Source organism: Dreissena polymorpha, chromosome 15 (genome assembly GCF_020536995.1).
Source record: "Dreissena polymorpha isolate Duluth1 chromosome 15, UMN_Dpol_1.0, whole genome shotgun sequence".
NCBI classification, from domain to species: domain Eukaryota; kingdom Metazoa; phylum Mollusca; class Bivalvia; order Myida; family Dreissenidae; genus Dreissena; species Dreissena polymorpha.
In genome coordinates this window covers 55,122,727-55,145,055 of record NC_068369.1, presented here as the reverse complement: position 1 = coordinate 55,145,055, position 22,329 = coordinate 55,122,727, and the positions used below count along the sequence as shown (strand labels likewise).

The 22,329-nt window shown below is 35.6% G+C and overlaps 1 protein-coding gene across 6 annotated transcripts in view; it reads left to right on the top strand.

Annotated features, from left to right (window-relative positions):
- LOC127860289 (FYVE and coiled-coil domain-containing protein 1-like) overlaps nt 1-22,293 on the top strand; it is a 63,973-nt gene extending 41,680 nt beyond the window's left edge. For 4 of the 6 annotated variants that reach the window (XM_052398280.1, XM_052398281.1, XM_052398282.1 and 1 more), the window contains 5 exons: nt 949-1,153; nt 3,329-3,484; nt 6,076-6,235; nt 17,571-17,740; nt 18,200-22,293. In XM_052398280.1, the coding sequence (XP_052254240.1) occupies nt 949-1,153; nt 3,329-3,484; nt 6,076-6,235; nt 17,571-17,740; nt 18,200-18,263 (755 nt within the window). In that variant the 3' untranslated portion in view covers nt 18,264-22,293. Of the gene's footprint in view, nt 1-948; nt 1,154-3,328; nt 3,485-6,075; nt 6,236-17,570; nt 17,745-18,199 lie in introns of those variants that run through there. The other 2 variants (XM_052398283.1, XM_052398284.1) reach the window with 2 other exon arrangements.
- Nucleotides 22,294-22,329: the final 36 nt, after the last annotated feature.

The window sequence follows — 22,329 nt, the reverse complement described above, 5'->3', positions numbered from 1 at the left end:
GATATTCATTTCCAAATATGTATTTTTTGTCATTGTTTCAGGAGAGTGACAGAATTTGAATATTATATATAATATGCTAATTTAGTACATTATACACCGTGATACTATCTGAATGGAAGAATAGTGGAGTGTGCAGTCTAGGGAAGGTTTTTGATATGTCAGTAGTTTCTTCTGTAATAAGTTTAAAATTAAATCACTTCAGGTCACAAATATTAATTATAAACAATGCTTTATAGTTGCTTTGGTTGATGTAGTGAACCCCAAAGTGGATGGAGGATTATTATTGTGACATGGTAATGCAGGTGGGGTATGATAAGCATTCCCTTGGTCCAGTCAATGGTTCATCAGTTAGTCGGGCTGTAACACTTTTGTGAAAGCTCCATACCATGAATCTGTCATTCCAGCTCTCAAGATTAAGGTTGTAAAATAAAGGTTCAAAAGATAAAAGTAATTTACGAGAGCTAAATTGTATTGTCAAATGTTTTACCCACTATTTTAATTCCAGTCTATATCTTCTTTACGCATTGAGAGATAACAAAATGTGTATGTGCTATAATTCCTGTGTCTAGTTTTATTGGCATTTTAAAATCAAAAGTTTTTTTTAATAAACAAAATTTTTGGCTCCGCTGTTTTCGGAGAAAATCTGAGGTATTGTCATAGCCAAGTCGTTGTTAGCCGTCCGCCGGCGTCGTGCTAAAACCTTGACGTTGGCTCTAAAATCAAAGCTCTTCCACCCACAACTTTGAAACTTCATATGTGGATGCACCTTGATGATTTCCACACGCCACACCTATTTTGGGGTCATTAGGTAAAAGGTCAAGGTCACCGTGACCTCTAAAAAAATAAATTCTGACAAGCTTTCATTTATAAAAAAATGCACCCACAGCCGAGCGTTGGCAACCATTATGCAGTGCTCTTGTTTAAAGTCCTTATTGATCTGTATATCAGAAGACATGGAGGAAGCTGCAGTCCAGCGAGTTGATGGCCTGTTGTCAGGTGCTAGTAGTTCTGCCAGCAGAAAGCTCGTGTACGACACCACCAGTCAGCCTGGTTTACTGAGGCAGACCTCAGCGAGTCACCTGACAGGGGCAGAGACAGGGGGCAATGAGACGGATGAAGACAAACTCAAGGATTCAGGCACACTTGTGAAGGGGTGAGGGAGGTTTTGGAGATTGTTTCTTGCTTTTTTTCTAGCAAAAAATCTTATCTGTGTTTGACACTTAGTTTTATTTCTAGCATATAGCCAATTTTGAGTATAAGACTAAACAAAAAAAAAACAGTTTTCCTATTCAATAGATAAACACAATTTCCCCAAAATGTACATAGCTCAATATCATAACTAATTCTACTAGCTCAATGTTATGACTTTTCCCAACTCTGTCCATTCCTTGATAAACAAGTATAATCCAGTATAATCATTAACTCCATTTTCTTAATCAAATTCTAGCAAATACTGGCGGTAATGTGTTTAACAAATTCATAAACACAAATGTTCATCATTTTCGGAAGTACACATATTATGTGAATTGTGGAATATGTACATTCTCATTGAGCATTCATGCATCAGGCACTGTTTATATTTAGTTATAACGACCAATCAAAAAGTGAATTAAACAATTAGATTGAATGCAACATGTATTAATTATTTTCTTGAGAATTGGACTAAAGTTGGAGTGAAATCTTGTGAATAACTCACCATAAAGCACCTAATATAATTATTCAGCTTAAATAGTAAAAGACTAGACTCTGCTCGTCTCTGTGTATAAGACGCAGAGGAAACAAATGTACACATTTTGGAGGTGAAAAAGTGAAGCTTTTGTCTGAGAAATTACGGCACCTGGTATTCTATTAATCCCAATATTATGCCCCCCTTCGAAGAAGAGGGGGTATATTGTTTTGCTCATGTCGGTCCGTATGTCCGTCCGTCCACCAGATGGTTTCAAGATGATAACTCAAGAACACTTAGGCCTAGGATCATGAAACTTCATAGGTACATTGATCATGACTAGCAGATGACCCCTATTGACTTTGAGGTCACTAGGTCAAAGGTCAAGGTCACGGTGACCCGAAATAGTAAAATGGTTTCCGAAAGATGACTCAAGAACGCTTATGCCTAGGATCATGAAACTTCATAGGTACATTGATCATGACTCGCAGATGACCCCTAATGATTTTCAGGTCACTAGGTCAAAGGTCAAGGTCACAGTGACCCGAAATAGTAAAATGGTTTCCCGATGATAACTCAAGAATGCTTATGCCTAGGATCATGAAACTTCATAGGTACATTGATCATGACTCGCAGATGACCCCTATTGATTTTCAGGTCACTAGGTCAAAGGTCAAGGTCATGGTGACCCGAAATAGTAAAATGGTTTCTGGATGATAACTCAAGAACGCTTTTGCCTAGGATCATGAAACTTTATAGGTACATTGATCATGACTTGTAGATGACCCGAATGATTTTCAGGTCACTAGGTCAAAGGTCAAGGTTACGGTGACTCAACTTAGAAAAATGGTTTCCGGATGATAACTCAAGAACGCTCACGCCTAGGATCATGAAACTTCATAGGTACATTGATCATGACTTGCAGATGACCCCTATTGACTTTCAGGTCACTAGGTCAAAGGTCACGGTGACTTGACACAGTAAAATGGTTTCCGGATGATAACACAAGAAAGCTTACGCCTAGGATCATGAAACCTCATAGGTACATTGATCATGATTTGCAGATGACCCCTATTGATTTTAAGGTCACTAGGTCAAAGGTCAAGGTCACAGTGCCAAAAAAGTATTCACACAATGGCTGCACTACAACTGACAGCCCATATGGGGGGCATGCATGTTTTACAAACAGCCCTTGTTTTCTCAAAATAGTTTTACTCTTTATTTTTGAGAACATACAAAAGAAAATGGCAGAATTTAACACGGTATATATCTAACAACGACCTGTCGATAGCCAAAATGATCCCATCATTCTATACTTGACAGCTGGCAATGTGGCAAAAATGCTAAGTTAAATCATAAGGGGCTCATTTAGACAATATGCACTACATAGTAAACCCTGTTCAATATCTATTAGCCTGACCCTGGGACAACGGGGCTTAATGCATGTGGGTTAATTTGCGTCCCAGATTAGACTGTGCAGTCCGCACAGGCTTATCATGGATTACACTTTCCGCCTTTACTAGATTTTCGTTAAGATGACAATTCCTTTAAACGAAAAATTCCATCAAAGCGGAAAGTATCGTCCCTGATTGATCTTTGTGGATTGCACAGGTTTATCTGGGATGACACTTTACCCCCTTGAATTTAGCCATGTTTTCTCAGATTGCAGCTCATATATATCTCATATCAATCCAGTGAAAGAATTGACGAGCAAGGGGACAGCAGTGAGGACAGGTTCCACCTGGTCAGTGACGAGGAGATCCAGCGATCTATGAGCATTAATGGGGACCAGGAACTGGAGGCCCCCCTTGAGCCCAAGTATGAAGAAGTAGTAGTAATAGTAGTAGTAGAAGTAGTAGTAGTAGTGGTAGTAGTAGAAGAAGGAGTAGTAGTAGAAGCAGCAGAAGAAGCAGCAATAGTAGCAGAAATAGAAGTAGGAGAAGTGGAAGCAGCAGCAGTAGCAGGAGTATATTTATTACTGGGTTTGTTGTTTGTAATTACTTAATATGAAATGCAGCGTCAAATATCTATAGACTTAACATGCTTATCTAGAGTTGTAATACTGTGTTGAACTGTTGCTGCTACTTACCTGAATAGGGGTACATGGGTCCTTTGGCGGGAGCTCAATGCTGTTCGGTTTACTGAGGTAATTTTAACCACTGATACAAAGAAATGTGCCCCTATTCGTGGATTCAGAGACTCCGGTATACCAAGTCTTTTTTCACATAAAAGGCAAGAGATGAAAAAATGGGAACAAAGCTTATGTTTGGTTTGCAAATGATTGCAGATAATAGAGTTTGGTTTTGAGCCTGTATTACTTTGTTCAGTACCTCGAAGACAAAAATGATTCTCTGATTTTCCAGTGATGCTTGTAAGTTTTGCCTCACAGAAAATGAGAATTACTGTCTATTTCTGCAGAAATAGAATGCAAAACATTTTACAGAAAAAAAACACACAATCATATAAAATATCAGTTTTCTATACAGCAGCTTTTCTTTTTATGCCCCCCTTGGAAGAAGAGGGGGTATATTGCTTTGCACATGTCGGTCGGTCGGTCGGTCCACCAGGTGGTTTCCGGATGATAACTCAAGAACGCTTGGGCCTAGGATCATGAAACTTCATAGGTACATTGATCATGACTCGCAGATGACCCCTATTGATTTTGAGGTCACTAGGTCAAAGGTCAAGGTCACGGTGACCCGAAATAGTGAAATGGTTTCCGGATGATAACTCAAGAACGCATACGCCTAGGATCATAAAACTTCATCGTTAGATAGATCATGACTCGCAGATGACCCCTATTGATTTTGAGGTCACTAGGTCAAAGGTCAAGGTCACAGTGACCTGAAATAGTAAAATGGTTTTCGGATGATAACTCAAGAACGCATACGCCTAGGATCATGAAACTTCATAGGTAGATTGATCATGACTCGCAGATTACCCCTATTGATTTTGAGGTCACAAGGTCAAAGGTCAAGGTCACGGTGACCTGAAATAGTAAAATGATTTTCGGATGATAACTCAAGAACGCTTGGGCCTAGGATCATGAAACTTCATAGGTACATTGATCATGACTCGCAGATATGACCCCTATTGATTTTGAGGTCACTAGGTCAAAGGTCAAGATCACGGTGACCCAAAATAGTAAAATGGTTTTCGGATGATAACTCAAGAACGCATATGCCTAGGATCATGAAACTTCATGGGTAGATTGATCATGACTCGCAGATGAACCCTATTGATTTTGAGGTCACTAGGTCAAAGGTCAAGGTCACGGTGACCCGAAATAGTAAAATGTTTTTTTGGATGATAACTCAAGAACGCATATGCCTAGGATTATGAAACTTCATGGGTAGATTGATCATGACACGCAGATGACCCCTATTGATTTTGAGGTCACTAGGTCAAAGGTCAAGGTCACTGTGACCCGAAATAGTTAAATGGTTTCCGGATGATAACTCAAGAACGCTTATGCCTAGGATCATGAAACTTCATGGGTAGATTGATCATGACTCGCAGATGAACCCTATTGATTTTCAGGTCACTACGTCAAAGGTCAAGGTCACGGTGACCCGAAACAGTAAAACTGTTTCCGGATAATAACTCAAGAACGCTTTTGCCTAGGATCATGACACTTCATAGGTACATTGATCATGACTCGCAGATGACCCCTATTGATTTTCAGGTCACTAGGTCAAAGGTCAAGGTCACAGTGACAAAAAACGTATTCACACAATGGCTGCCACTACAACGGACAGCCCATATGGGGGGCATGCATGTTTTACAAACAGCCCTTGTTTTAAATCTTGTCAATCTAATAACTGTCAAAAAGATTGCAAATGTACAACAATTAATAACCAATGAACTATTTCTAGAATTTGCTATATACCCGAAAACACCACTCATCTGAGGTATACAAACAAAGTTTGCCTGTTAAAAACTTTCAAAATCAAATACTATGCAAACCATAATTATTTGAATAAAATGTTTATTTGTACATAAAACAGATCTACAAATCAGATAGATGTACACAAAAATGTGAAGATACAGATTAAAACTATTTTATTTCACTGATAGTACCTTAATAACAACAGCAAGTCCTATCATCACTGATAGAGAAGGTCTAGTAAATATGGTGTCTTCAAATAGGATGGGAGGTTGTGGGTTTGATTTACACTGTGGAGCGTTCTTTAGATATCCCCAACAGACACAAAGCACTAGTCTGGACTCGAGAATGTTTCAATAAGCATTTTAGATTTCGATGCAAATAAGCTAAAAAATAAAGGTTGAAAACTGTAAACTTATATTCACAGCCTATCTATTGCAGCATGTCCACCAGTGTATTTAGGTTCGACCTAGTACCCTAATAACAACTGTAGGGTCTAATCTACCCTGCCTCAATGTTGCAGCATGTCTGCCAGTGTGTGTATCGACCTGGAGGATCTGGAACGTGGAGAGGTGAATCCAGCCAGGGAGGTGTGGATCAAGCCTGGCAGGAAGTACGCTGTACCAGTCAAGGTCTCACGCCTACGCACGCTCTTCGGATGGGAGTTCACATCTTACCCTAAGGTGCAGCTCAGGGCCAGTATACACAATGCTTCTCAGGGATGACTTAACATAAGATTTAGTTCAGGATTATTTGCAGATCAAATTGTCAATGAAAAATTGAATTATTGGGAAAAATCTGACCAGATGGAAATGGTAATATAAAGTTAATGGAAAGTTTCATATAATATTGCCCCATCGGTGCAAAATGGTATCATATGACATGTTGGTCAAAAATGACATCTTAGTATATTTCATTGTGTCTTTGTATAAGCTACATTCTGTACAGATATTTAAGCTGTAGCTTGTATGGTTCTAAAGATGTAGGACTATGTAAAAAGGTACCAAGTGAAAATTACAATTTATTTGTGCACTAAGATATCATTTGACACATGGTACCTTATTGCACCAAAGGCGTGTTGGGAATTTAAATAAATATCAGTGCACAAAGGAACCATATGACACATGGTACCTTTTTGCAGACATGAAATGACAATGTTCACAGTTTTTTAGCTCATCTATTTTTTGAAAAAAAAAAAGAGCTATTGTCATCACCTTGGTGTTGGCGTCGGGTTAAGTTTTGCGTTTAGGTCCACTTTACTCATAAAGTATCAGTGCTTTTGCATTCAAACTTGGTACACATACTTACTATCATGAGGGGACTGGGCAGGCAAAGTTAGATAACTCTGGCTTGCATTTTGACAGAATTATGTGCCCTTTTTATACTTAGAAAATTGAAAATTTTGGTTAAGTTTTGTGTTAAGGTCCATTTTATTCCTTAAGTATCAAAGCTATTGCTTTCATACTTGCAATACTTACTAACTATCATAAGGGGACTGTGCAGGCCAAGTTATGTAACTCTGACTGGCATTTTGACAGAATTATGTGCCCTTTTTATACTTAGAAAATTGAAAATTTGGTTAAGTTTTGTGTTTAGGTCCACATTTTTCCTAAAGTATCAAAGCTATTGCTTTCATACTTGCAACACTTACTAACTATCATAAGGACTGTGCAGGCAAAGTTATGTAACTCTGACTGGCATTTTGACGGAATTATGGGCCCTTTATACTTAAAAATTTGGTTAAGTTTTGTGTTTTCGTCCACTTTACCCCTAAAGTATCATTGATATTGCTTTCATACTTGGAACACTCGCAAACTATCATAAGGGGACAGTAAAGGACAAGTTGCATAAGTCTGGTTGTAATTTTTACGAAATTATGGCCCTTTTTTGACTTAGTGATTTTGAATATATGGTTACATTTTGTGTTTAGATCCACTTTACTTCAAAAGTATCAAGGCTATTGCTTTTAAACTTCAAATACTTTCATGCTATCATGAGGGTACTGTACCTGGCAAGTTGAATTTTACTTTGACCTTTGAATGACCTTGACTCTCAAGGTCAAATTATTAAATTTTGCTAAAATTGCCATAACTTCTTTTTTTATGATTAGATTAGATTGATACTTTGACAAAACAACTCTTAACTGACATACCACAATAGACTCCACCCAAACCATCCCCCACGCCCACCCATCCCCCCCCCCACCCCCGAATCCCCCCCCCCATTATTATTTTTTATTATTAAAGAACATCTAATAAATGACCACCACACCATCACACTATGCCCCCACCCCCCACTTAAATAATTTTAATGCTCCCGGTAGGGTGGAATATATCAGTTGAACTGTCCGTCAGTATGTCAGTCAGTCTGTCCGTCAGTATGTCAGTCAGTCTGTCCGTCCGTCTGAAAAAAACTTAAACATTGGCCATAACTTTTTCACTTTTGAAGATAGCAACTTGATATTTGGCATGCATGTGTATCTCATGGAGCTGCACATTTTGAGTGGTGAAAGGTCACGGTAAAGGTCATCCTTTAAGGTCGAATGTCAAATATATTGTGTCTGTCCATCCGAAAACTTTAACATTGGCCATAACTTTTTCAATATTGAGGATAGCAACTTGATATATGGCATGCATGTGTATCTCATGCAGCTGAACATTTTGAGTGGTGAAAGGTGAAGGTCAAGGTCATCCTCCAAGGTAAAATGTCAAATATATGGCGTCTGTCCGTCCAAAAACTTTAACATTGGCCATAACTTTTTTTAATATTGAAGATAGCAACTTGATGTTTGGCATGCATGTGTATCTCATGGAGCTGCACATTTTGAGTGGTGGAAGGTCAAGGTCATTCTTCAAGGTCAAGGTCATCCTTCAAGGTCAAAGGTAAAATAAATAAATATATATATATATATTTAAATTCAAAGCTGCGTTATCATGAAGCTGCACATTTTGAGTGGTGGAAGTTCAAGGTCAAGGTCATCCTTCAAGGTCAAAAAAAATAAATTCAAAGCGGCGTTCTCATGAAGCTGCACATTTTGAGTGGTGGAAGTTCAAGGTCAAGGTCATCCTTCAAGGTCAAGGTCTTCCTTCAAGGTCAAAGGTCATTTTTTTTATATAAATAATTTCAAAGCGGCATTTTCATGAAGCTGCACATTTTGAGCGATGGAAGTTCAAGGTCAAGGTTTTTCTTCAAGGTCAAGGTCAACCTGCAAGGTCAAAGGTAAAAAAATAATAATTTCAAAGCGGCCTTATCATGAAGCTGCACATTTTGAGTGGTGGAAGTTCAAGGTCAAGGTTATCCTTCAAGGTCAAGGTCATCCTTCAAGGTCAAGGTCATCCTTCAAGGTCAAGGTCATCCTTCAAGGTCAAAGAACAAAAAAATAATTTCAAAGCGGTGTTCTCATAAAGCTGCTCATTTTGAGAGGTTGAAGTTCAAGGTCAAGGTCATCCTTCAAGGTCAAAGGTTAAAAAAAACAAAAACAAAAAATTTCAAAGCGGCACAATAGGGGGCATTGTGTTTTCTGACAAACACATCTCTTGTTTTTTTCAAACATGGTTGAAAAAACACAAATATTTATTTTTATTATTTTATTTTTGAAATACCCTCCAACCATCCCACCCAAGAAACCCCCCTCCCCCCAAAAAAAATATTTTTTTTTTGCATTTTTTTTTTTGCATTTTTTTTTGCATTTTTGGAAGATAATGTAATACATGACCACACCCCTACACTATACACCCCTCTCCACTCAACCCCTTCTCCTTTGTGATTGAAATTGAGATAGGTCCCTACACCTTTAAAAAGAAAAATAGATGAGCGATCTGCACCCGCAAGGCGGTGCTCTTGTTTATATAATTGTGTTTAGTTGGTACCTTTTACCACAAATATGAATACACTACAGACACAGATAACAATCAATTGGTTAATTTGATACCTTTTGGCTTAACAATGAATACACTATCCAGACACTGATAACACTATCAAACTATCCTGTTACCCTAAGATGTCTTGTAATATGCAGATGATAATTATGAGGGTGGAGTGTTTGCACCTTCTTTTGCACTCTTGGTAATGCGGATACTTGGATAAAGGATGACACTTCGATAACATAGAAAAACAAAAGCCAAGTGCGAATTATAAGTTCCTCTTTAAAAAAAAAATAATATCCTTAATTTAAGTTTTTAGTGACACGGTACATGGTGGAGTTGATAAATGGTATATCCTTTTGTATTATGAAGGAAGAATTTCAAGGAAGAATGATAGATTTTTGCCAACATTTGAGAACATTCCATCGGAAAAAAGCCTAAACTGGAAGATCAGTACCTATTTCAACAAAATAAACATACTTTGAAATATTGCAATACAGTGTTTGCCATTCCAGCATGTAGAGTAATAAATGTGCTTCAAATACTGAAATTTTAATATTACTCATTGAAATATGAACAAAGATAGCGCATATTTTAATACAAGATATAATTTTTTTTAGACACTTGCTATTCCAGCATGTAGATTAATTACTGTGCTTAAAATACTGAAATTTTGATAAGGTTCAATGTTTAAAAAGGTGGTATGCATGATGTTGAAGACACTTTGATAACGCACAAGTCGGATAATGGAGACTTTTAACAAATCTGGCACTCTGATATGTTGTAGACCGGCGAGAGTACCGGTGTAGTACCAAAGAAGCAGACGAGTGTATATAAGCTTCAGAGTTACAATCGATATAAGGAAAATAAATTGAAATTTCACGCTATTATGGTCAGATTTTAATGCCTGAGATGTCGTGTCTTAATTGAATATGCCATGAAAAACAAAATCATGCTCATATTCCAAAGGGGTAAGAAAAATGAAGCAAAGTTTCGTTGATTCGTTTTTGATTTACGTCAGTCCAGAAATTGTTAATTGTAACATGCTTTCTATAACAGTATTTTACAGCCAATTTTGCACTTCTGGTTAACTAAAAATTGTGTATTATATCTGTTAATAATTGTCAGGTAAACGAGAACAGAGGTGACATTGTAATTGAGATGATCGGCAAAAGAAGTGTCCATGAAAATGTGTCATCCGACTTTGAAAATTTTTGAAATTCCTCAAATACGTCAGTGAACTACAAATTTAAGATGCTGTAACATTTACAGACATATTGATCTTGTTATTCAAATATATGTACCTATTATCTACTTCATGCTGATTTTTATTGGAATTTGATCGTTTTGTTTCATATAATCAACCGTTTTTCCGTGAATTTCTTTCTTCGCAATTCGAAGTGCTATACCATTTATCGGCCAAACAATGTTCCGTTTGAAAACCCAATACACAGAAAATAAAAGCGAAAAAGCTGAAAAGCTCACCTCTCGCATGGCTTTTGTTGTTCTCCTTTATCGAAGTGCCATCCATTATCACAGTATCCTTTGGTGATTATTTGAGTGAAAAGAGCAGACACATACTGAGATTTTATACATTTTACTTTGTACATGTTATTCATAGAAGGAGATGGAAAATAATAAAACTGTAAGTATATTTTTATTGCCAAATTCAATGTATATACCAGTTAGTAATGAAAGCAATGAAGCATAATAAATAATATAATACTTGCATCCTTTTTGATAGAGTTGATTTCTAAATTCTTTATTATAAAACTATCATGGATGGTAGTAATTTATTTCTGGGAACAGTCACGAGAAGAACATATTTTAAATGTACTTAAGTTTGAAAAGGTTTTAACTTGAACAGTATAATCAATATATTCACTATATGGTGGTATTTGCTTTACAGAAAGAAGATGAGGTTTGGTCCGATAAAGAAGTGTATCATACATTTGCACAAGACGAACTTGTTGGCCCTATGATAGCAACGCAAACAAAGGACAATGATTTCGACACTACAGCTAGATTAGGATGATATTCTATTAGCTGATTTTGCTAGGAAAAAAGAAGCAACCAGTTATAGGAAACGTATCCAAAGTGATAGTGAATCAGATCATGATGATAGTGCTGACCATGAAAATTATGATTTCAACAAAGATGAGATGAATTCAACTGATTCAGAATTCGATGTTAAGAGACTGAAGACAAAAAAGAGAGTTGTACAATTGAAAAAGCAAAGAGAAACTACATGAAAAAAGAATACCAAGAAATTTAAAAATCGAAAGAAAAATAACATAAAGAGAAAAAGTCGAAGTGTACTTGCCAAGAAATTGAGAGATAAAATAATATTGTTGTAAAACCACAAGTCCCAAACCTGAAAGTCATTAGCCACACATTTCTACTTTCAGGCCATTCCCAAATGGAATGTGATTCAGTCCATTCAACCATTTAGCATGTAAAAAAGTTACGCCAGTGTTTGTTCCATCGCAATGGTGTACTTGAATTTCTCTGGCAAAAAATTACAGCCATACCAATGAAATGCCATGGACTTTAAAGACTTTGTGAAGAAAATCTGTACAGATCTGAAAACATATGTCACTGGACAAAGAATAAACTTGCTTAAGGTCGAGTGAATACAAAAGGGAAGGGACAATCAAAGATCAGTATTTGTTTACTACAGCTTTGACGACAACCAATTTCAAATACAAATACAGAACACATTAAGAAAACAGAACGGCGTTCATAACACTTGGCCAACTTGTGAGTCAGATTTAAAGCGTTGTTACAACAAAAAAAACTGCCGTTATTGATTCAAAAGAAAAATGACATTGTAAATTTATGCTCAAAAGAAATCATTCCTGAGGAGTTTCATGCTTATAACGAGTCCTTACTGACGAGCAGTGCGAAAAAGGATTTTGTACCTATGAAGTCAGCTGGGGAGAGACTGATATCAAGTGAAGAATGTTGACAATGTGGATATTATGGTTCTTTGCATTTTTGTCAAAAACTGAAATTTGCAAGATTCCGAGTTTGATTTTCAAGAATACTAAAGTCTATAGTTTTTTAACCTTAACAAGGCTATAATTTTTTACCTTTACAAATGTGTCACATCTTTGTAAACCTTTATACTTTACTGTTGTTAATAAAGTATAATCAACATATTCATTTTCCAGTTTTGTGTGGTGCAAAAAGGTTCCATATGTCATATGGTACCTTATTGTGCCTTTATAGAATACAACACACATACATAGTTCATACAAAAAGGACCCAAGTGTGCATATGACATAATTGATCAATTATCGCTTATTGATAACTGGAACAGTTTCTTTATTTGCAAGCATGAAAGTTGTATTTATACAAATGTATCTAACCATATGCAAAATTACAGTGCTGAGTTGTACGTTGTAAATTTGATATAGACTTTTCAATCTTTAAACATGATTTTTTCAAAACTATGAAAATGTCACATGGTACCTTTTTGCACCAATAGGGCAGTATGGTCTGCGTTAAATGTCAATGGTTTATTCCTGTAAAAAAGGTGATATAAACCATTCAATTGGAATACATAAATAATTTTAAGCAATATCTACTTGTTTAACACATTTATGTGAACAAACACAGACCAATGGTTAGTATTCATAAACTTCTGTAGTATACATTAAACATAACATGTTCATTTCAATTGACGGAAATATGTGATAAAATATATTTAAAAAATGTGCAAATTATTAATACCTTTTTAGTTATAAAAATTGCAGTTCAAAACAAAGTCATCAAATAAGTCTTAACATTCTACATGTTCAGGGGCGTAGCTAGCATTTGTTTAGCTGTAGGCCCGGATATGATGTATAAAAATGGGGGGTCCTCCCCCTTACAAATTTTCAATCCTATAACGCTTGTGGTGAGATTTAAAGCATATCTAGACAAATAATAAGATAAGAAAATATAAGACTTTGGCCTGTTTTTTTTATATATATTTTACTGTTTTATCTCAATGTCAGAGAACTAAATTTTACTGTATTATCTTTATACCAGTGAACTAAATTTTAAAACAATATGAAACAAAGAAACATTAAAAAGTTACACACTCCACTTATTCAAAAGTCAAACCATGGGAACAAACAACGAATGTTTTTGTTCGTCATAGAGGGACCGAACCGACCCGGATTCAGTCAATGGATAGGGCTACGGAGGCAAGTGCACCATTTAAAATTTCTGCTGTCATAAACATCATTCGGAATGTTTCTTGCAAATCCATCGATAATCGATTACAACTTACTGTAGTGTTGAAAGGGAGACAAATAGATCTACTAGTAGATCTAAGTAAACTTGTAACAGCAAGTCACGTGAAAAGAAGCCAGCTAGAATCTATGCACACAAAAAGAAGTATAGTTGATAATTGGAAGATATGTACTTTGAACATGACCAGAATCAATTGTCTGAGGATTATGTCAATATGAAATGCAGATTTCTAACAACTCGCCCCCCTAAGGGTCAACATTTTAATGCGTTTTTCAAAGTTAAACCATTTTTATTTTTTATGTTTAAAAAAAATGTAGGCCCAGCCTGCTGTGCCTAATAGCAGCTACGCCCCTGATGTTTGTATTGTTGACATTCACTACATGTACAATAAAAATTACCATTGAATTAAACACATAATTATAATTAAAATGTCTCAATCTTTTATCTCAGTTTAAATGAATACGCATCCAAAACCGTATCATCACTAAAATTTAAAAAAAGTTTTATCGCAGATAAAAAAGCAATCCCCTACCTGGTTATGTTTTCTGAGTCAAAACAGGATCACCACAAGTTTTGTAAACCTAGCTAATTATTACTTGTTATACACCTTGATTACTGGTAAAGGGGGTTATTGTGTAATTGCCATGGACATCTGGCAGTGGTCTGTCTTGCTTTTCATGGACCAAAATTTGTCTGCAGGGGTTCTCTTACAATTTTCAATGTACAACAGTTAAACGGTAATTCATTTTTTCTCATCATATGAATTTGCTCTTTTGTGTATCTTTTTATCCCAGGTTTTAAAATGTTAATAGTTCTGCCTCTGTTTCAACTTAGACGTTCTATATCACCATGCCCTTTGTTTATTTAAATATTTAAATTGACAGGTACATGTAGATATCTTTTGGGATAATGAAGTGCACAGTTCTCTTTGATACTGCTCATAGTTGTATAGTTATTTGCCTTTATTTGTTTTTTTACTTAACCCATTTATGCCTAGCGTCTAGTGCATGATGCGGCGTCTCATCTGGGTCTACACTGTTTGCTTAAAGGAATTTATGTAAGAAATATTTTAAATATAGAAATTGATATACTAGACATCCAAAATTTTAGAAATAAATTGATCCAATTTAGAAGGATGGGAGAGGCCTAAATGGGTTAACTGTTATTTGTTGCATATCTTGAACATTACAAGAGGTATCAACTTTATATGCAGGTAGGTCTCAATGAGGGCAAGTGCAGTGCAAAAGAACCATAACTCCTGCTCTCATAATTTCACAGTTACTGCCCAAGTAAATTTTCATGTTGACATTTTTAGAAAGAGAATATATTGACTATAATACAAGATATCAAGATGCAAATGTAATAGTAGAAAGCTTGTATTGTTGGGAAACCAGTTCTAAAACTTACCTGAAAATGCCCTCTAAAATAATGGGTATTTTATGCCTGACAGTGACTTTTCTAGTGAGTTATGGAAGGATCAGTATCAAATGTTTATATTTATATTTTTGTAATCAAAGCAAAACTATTTTAACCTGTATAAAAAAAGGAAATAACATTTGAGGAAAGGAACCCTACTAGCTTAGCTAAAATTTCAATCCTACAAACTTAAGATGTTTGTAACTTATGTTGTAAACACATTATAAAATAAATAAGTTTAAAGTTTAAACCAAATAACATGCATATTCCCAATATGATCCTTTATCAATATACTGAGTAAAGTTTCATCAAATCAGCTTTAGTCCTTTTTATACGCCCGTCTATGACGGGACGTATTATGGTATACCCCGCGTCTGTCCGTCCGTCCGTCCGTCTGTCCGTCCGTCCGTCCGTCCGTCTGTTAATGTCGTACGCTACGTCAAATATCCTTTGACAGATTTTCTTCAAATTTTAACACAATCTTAATATTGATAAACCCTGATCCCCTTTCGTTTTTGACGGAATTCTGAATTGTCGTTCCAGAGTTATGGGACTTTGTTCGTCAAAATTTCGTGATTTCATTGAATGTCCTACTGTAGCTCAAATATCCTTCGATGGATTTTTTTTTTTTTTTTGAGTATCCCTGAAAAATTGAACAAGGTGAGCTTTTTTCTATTCCGATTGTACACTACCACTTACCCATCTACATTTCTCTTTTATTATTGGTCAAAATATCTATAACAGGTTTACTTCAACTCCATATCCTCTAAAGAAATGCATACATTTACTCAAAAAAAGATATGGTATGAATGTCAAGGAGACGGCGCTCCATGCTCATGTACTTATAAAATAAACCATGTATTCAAATACAAATAAACTGAAGTAAAAAAATGATTCAAAGGGTTATTTATTACCTTACTACTTCATTGGCGAACGCCGGGCGTATCATGCGCTCATGGCGCAGCTCCTCAGTTGAGTTATGGCAGGATGCAGATTTGAACTGACAGATTGAGAGACCAGGACTGAACTTACTTTCCCATCTGGTTAAACTGATAGTGATGTATGCAGCATGTGTGAATAGCAAAGTACAATTGTATTTGTCTGACTACATTAGTTAATACCAATAGTTAAGTCTGTTTTTGTTTGAAAACTCGAGACGCTTAGTTATCACTTGAAGGAATTTCAATTAGTTAACCATGCTCATGGGTTTGTTTCCAGTAAACAATATCGTAAATATTGTTTAACTCGTACAAATTTATAAACATATTTGTTTCTAATTGTTTAATATCAAGGCATTTTCATGTGAAAATTGATGATGGAAAATTCCATGACCGAGGGTAAAAATACATCTATGAGAAAGGGCCTATATGCTTGCAATTTTGGTCAAGAGGCAATTAAGATAATGTTATCATTTTGGGCGGGTACTGGCTTTTGCTTTTTAAAAGGGAAATGTGGTGCTTCAAACACTATTTTGGGTACTCCATTCCTCTCAACCACCCCCCCCCCACCCCGTGCCTCCCCCCCCCATATGTGGGTCTTTTTATGCCCCCCTTCGAAGAAGAGGGGGTATATTGCTTTGCTCATGTCGGTCTGTCGGTCCGTCTACCAGGTGGTTGTCAGACGATAACTCAAGAACGCTTGGGCCTAGGATCATGAAACTTCATAGGTACATTGATCATGACTCGCAGATGACCCCTATTGATTTTGAGGTCACTAGGTCAAAGGTCAAGGTCACGGTGACCAGAAATAGTAAAATGGTTTTTGAATGATAATTCAAGAACGCATACGCCTAGGATCATGAAACTTCATGGGTAGATTGATCATTACTTGCAGATGACCCCTATTGATTTTGAGGTCACTAGGTCAAAGGTCAAGGTCATGGTGACCCGAAATAGTAAAATGGTTTCCGGATGATAACTCAAGAACGCACACACCTAGGATCATGAAACTTCATGGGTAGATTGATCATGACTCGCAGATGACCCCTATTGATTTTGAGGTCACTAGATCAAAGGTCAAGGTCACAGTGACCCGAAATAGTAAAATGGTTTTCGGATGATAACTCAAGAACGCATACGCCTAGGATCATGAAACTTCATAGGTAGATTGATCATGACTTGCAGATGACCCCTATTGATTTTGAGGTCACAAGGTCAAAGGTCAAGGTCACAGTGACCCCAAATAGTAAATTGATTTTCGGATGATAACTCAAGAACGCTTTTGCCTAGGAACATGAAACTTCATAGGTACATTGATCGTGACCCGCAGATGACCCCTATTGATTTTCAGGTCACTAGGTCAAAGGTCAAGGTCACAGTGACAAAAATCGTATTCACACAAAGGCTGCCACTACAACGGACAGCCCATATGGGGGGCATGCATGTTTTACAAACAGCCCTTGTTATTAGTTTGATTGCATGAAAGGATCACACAGAATCCTATAACACACAATAATCTTTTGAGAAATAATAATGCCCCTATGTTGTCTCATTGCCAGGATGTGGTGTTCAGTGTGGTACATCGGACCAGCCAGGGCGTGGCTCTAGCAGATGGACAGGAGCTGGTTCCACCCTGCAAGTGTGACTCCCACAAGCAGGCAACCAGGGGCGAGCTGGTACCCAAACAGACGGGAATCTACACACTGATATTTGACAACACTTACTCCAAGTAAGTAATATTCATAGCAGTAATACACCTTGAAATTTGTCAATTTAGAAAAAGTTTATCATGAAGGTTTGCTTGGCCAAGCTGCTATAGTTTATGTTGTTGCTTCACTTTCAAAGAATATACACTGCATTTGTTACACTAGAACTCTTTGGTCAACATTAGCACACCGTAGACCTGTTGGGTTGGTACCCAGCCTTGCCAAGGTTCTTATTTTCATGTTATGCAAATGTCGTACAATTTTCTTTTTCTCCTTTAAAAAATATGCCTCATGATTAATGTTAATTTGGCCAAACTACTAACGTTTATGCCATTAATGTTTATTCGCACGGACATATAGGCTAAAAATATTTAGGAATGCTTAACCTGATAGGTCTTTACAATGTGATACTTTCATTGCAACTAAATATTTATAGTTTCTTTACATGCGATTAATTGTTATGATTTGGTGTATTTTTTCAGACTCACGTCAAAGCGGGTGAACTTCACTCTGATGTCCAGTAAGAACCTACAGCAGGATTCATGAAAGTCTGCCCAAGAGTCTGCCCAATACTGAACTATCATCATATAGTTGCAGATTGCTTTTTAATGGGTATTGAGACTCTATCAGTTGTGTATTAACACCCTGCTTCTATTGATGACTCTTTGTAAGTGTGGTTAATAAAATTGTTGTCCTTTAAATTCTCCTAAATTAGCCTAAAGTAAATAACTTTGGATTGTCAGTTATGATTCATGAAACCTTTCCCACTTAGAAGCAAACTGAAACCAGAAAAGCCTGCAAGTAACTCGCAGTCTGTTCAGGTTGTATGCTGTTTGCTGCTCATCAGTATCTTGGGGTTGGAAATGAAGCCTTGCAAACTTTAATACATAAAGAAAGGACTTAAATTTAATTTGATTTTGTAAAGGATTCAAATGCGTCAACATGCGTTTATAAGGGGTTAATAGTTATAGAACATTTATTATCCATAAAACAACTTTAGTAACAAATGCTATCTAAAGCCCTTTTGTATCACAGATGTTACAGTAAACTTATTTTGCAACTGATTTTTTATCTGTTAACATAATGAATAATATCCTCCTTGAACAAAAGACATGAAATATTGACAGGAGATTGATACACTTACTGCAATTAACTAATCATTGAGGTTTGTATTAGGTAATTATACTGTTCCCAGAAAATCAATTTGGCTCCTTTGTGTTTATAAATCTGATGAATACTGCGTTTCCATTTATTATATTTGTAGGATTTTCTTTTTTATCAAACATTTGAAAGGTAAATTTTAGCATAACTGGGTAGTGAAATAAAAAGAGAAGTACAGTGTGTTGAGCTTGTGTGTTAACTAGCATTTCCATTGTTGTTCTTTTAACTGCACCATCTCATTTAGTTACGAGTTATTTAAAAAAAATAGTCATGTATCTTTATTAAATAGCCACAGTATAAATACTTTTGCTCAATTTTTTAAGTACTTCAAATACCTGTAAATATAAGTTATATCAGATCGATTGTGTTACATAAACAATGGATACTTATGAATGTGTTATGGAAATCTGATCAAATTAAATATTAATGTTATTTACATTTTTTAATGTTTATTTTATTTGTTTTTTTATTAGCTGGGCGGTTTTCAGAGAAAACCCAAGGTATTGTCATAGCCAGCTTGTCCGCCATCCGTGTGGTGCTAAAACCTAAACATTGGCTCTAAAATCAAAGTGCTTCCATGTACAACTTTGAAACTTCATATGTAGCTGCACCTGAATGAGTTCTACATGTCACACCCATTTTTGTGTCACTAGGTCAAAGGTCAAGGTCACTGTGACTTCTAATATAAAACTTTAAAATAGGCTTTAAAATCAAAGTGCTTCCACCTACAACTTTGAAACTTCATATGTAGATGCACCTTGATGAGTTCTACATGCCACGCCCATTTTTGGGTCACTAGTTCAAAGGTCAAGGTCACTGTGACCTCTTATATAAAACTTTAACATAGGCTCTAAAATCAAAGTGCTTCCACCTACAACTTTGAAACTTCCTATATAGATGAACCTTGATGATTTCTACATGACACACCCATTTTTGGGTCACTAGGTCAAAGATCAAGGTCACTGTGACCTCTAATAAAAATAAAACTTTAACATAGGCTCTAAAATCAAAGTGCTTACACGTACAACTTTGAAACTTCCTATGTAGATGCACCTTTATGATTTCTACATGCCACACCCATTCTTTGGTCAAAGGTCAAGGTCACGCCACTTACTTTTCTTCCTTTTCTTCTGACAAGCTTTCATTTATTCAAAACTGCACCCACAGCCGAGTGTTGGCACTCGCTATGTGGTGCTCTTGTTAACATTATATTTAGTTCTGTGATTAATGTATTGCATGTGAACAAGCTATAGTTTTAGTATTTTACACCATGGTAGTTGTTTATTTTACTGAATAAACATGAATTTGTGTATGTGAAACACAATGGCTAGTGTAAAAAGTAAATGAGCAGCGCACTGGAAAAAACTGACATAACTTATGTGCATGTAGTCTCGTCCCAGACTAGCCTTGCAATCAGCACAGTCTATTCATAGGCATCACCTATATATACATGTATATACTTTGTCTGTAACAATGATTGTGTTCATTGTATGTGATTGTAAATTCACATAATTGTATGTTTATTATTATTAGGCAATTACTCAATGTAAATTAAGTGATGTGTTCACACTGGATTTGCCTGAATACTCTAATGACACTTTTACAAAGTGGTCCTTTTTGCATTTGATTTTATTGCATGCTATATTGCCAAAGAATCATTTGACAGCAGAATTCATATATGCCTCGCCACACTCTGCAAAAACGGGGCTAAAAGCATTTGTTTAAAGTATCGTCCCAGATGAACCTGTGAAGTGCATAGATTCTGTCTGCTTTTATGGAATTTAATATTTAAAAGATGTCTTTTTTTTTAAAGTCGTGTCTAGGCGGAAGGTGTTGTTCCTGATTTGCCACTTAACTCTGCACAGGCTTATCTGGGACAACACTTAAAGCACATTCAAAATAATGTTTTCATTTAAATTATTTGTATTAGCCAATGGTGGTTAATAATTGTATATTTTGGATATGATATTTAAGTTATTGTAATTTTCAGCCTTTTTTAACTGAAAAGATAAGATTATGCAATAAAGTGTACATTTTACTTGTAGTAATTATTTTCACAAATTATTCCCATTTATATTAGAGATAAATCATGTCAATATATTAATTTGCACATTATATGTATTTTAATTGTTTTGGTTTATATTATTTGTGTGAAGTGTTGTGCAATATTGAATTAGCTTTTAAAATAATCCTATTAATAGTATTGTCAAAAGTTTTATATGATTTACTCTTTATGTGTTGTCATTTATTTTAAAGTCATGAAATCATTATTTATACTCAACAGCTTTTAATAAATTATGTTTCAGTTTAAATAGATTGTTCTGACAAATGTGTTTACAGTTGCTTAAGATTGTGCAAGTATTGCCTTAAAATGTTTTACACATGTATGGCTGTTCTTTTTAGATTCATTTGTGGTGACACAACCAGCTTAAACCACTATTATTTAAACCATCACTATATAATGTATGTTCTGTTCACGAAAATTCACAAAATTTTTGTAGTATTGCCTATATCTGTGCACTTAATGTAAAGGCTTTCGTATACAATACCAGGTTGTAAATTATCACCTCTTTGAGTAAAAAATAACCTACATCCAGAACAACATAGCATATCCATTATAAACTAGCTGAGCTGGGGTGGTATTCCAGAAACATCTTAAGTCATTTCTTAAATAATTTCACTTAAGTTCAAAATTATCATGTTTTGTATTTCTTTACTAGATAAGGAATCACATGTTTCTTTTGGTATTCCTAAAATAACATTGACATAATGATGTCATTTTGATGTTATTCTTGATGCCAATCTATTGCGATAGGAAATGAAACACTTAAGAAAATTTCACAACTTAAGGATAAGAATAAAATTTAACTTAAGATGCTTCTGGAATACGACCCCTGGTCTCTGGGAAAGCTGAACTTAATGCATGTGCATGTACATTCTAGTAGGGTTCTAGATAAGCTTATGCAAGTTGCAAAGGCTCATTAAGGATGACACTTTAGGCTTTTAAAAATGTAATGTTTAAAGGATTTTTTGTCTAAATGAAAATCCAGTATAGGTGGAAAAGGTTGTCCCTGATTAGCCTGTGAATCTGGTGCTGAGTTTAATTAAGGAATGGAAACCATGGAAATGTTCTACTCAAATAACTTGAAAACATTGTTACTTATGTTTCTGTGTTTTCAGATTCAGTTGTTGATTGTGGGTGATTATGCTTGTGTAATTTGTTGTATGTGACTATTCAATTAGTAATTATGTGACCCTGTTTTATAAATCAGCACCTTATTGTATGTGGATATGAAGTGTTTTGTACTAGTGTTCCTAGTTATCAAGTTCACCTTGTTGCCAGTTGTTCATGTTCATAGATTTTATTTTTGTTGTGAATGTTCAATATTTATATATTATAAACTTAATAAACATAGTAATTTGTTTGTTTTTTCAACTGCTATGTTCTTTG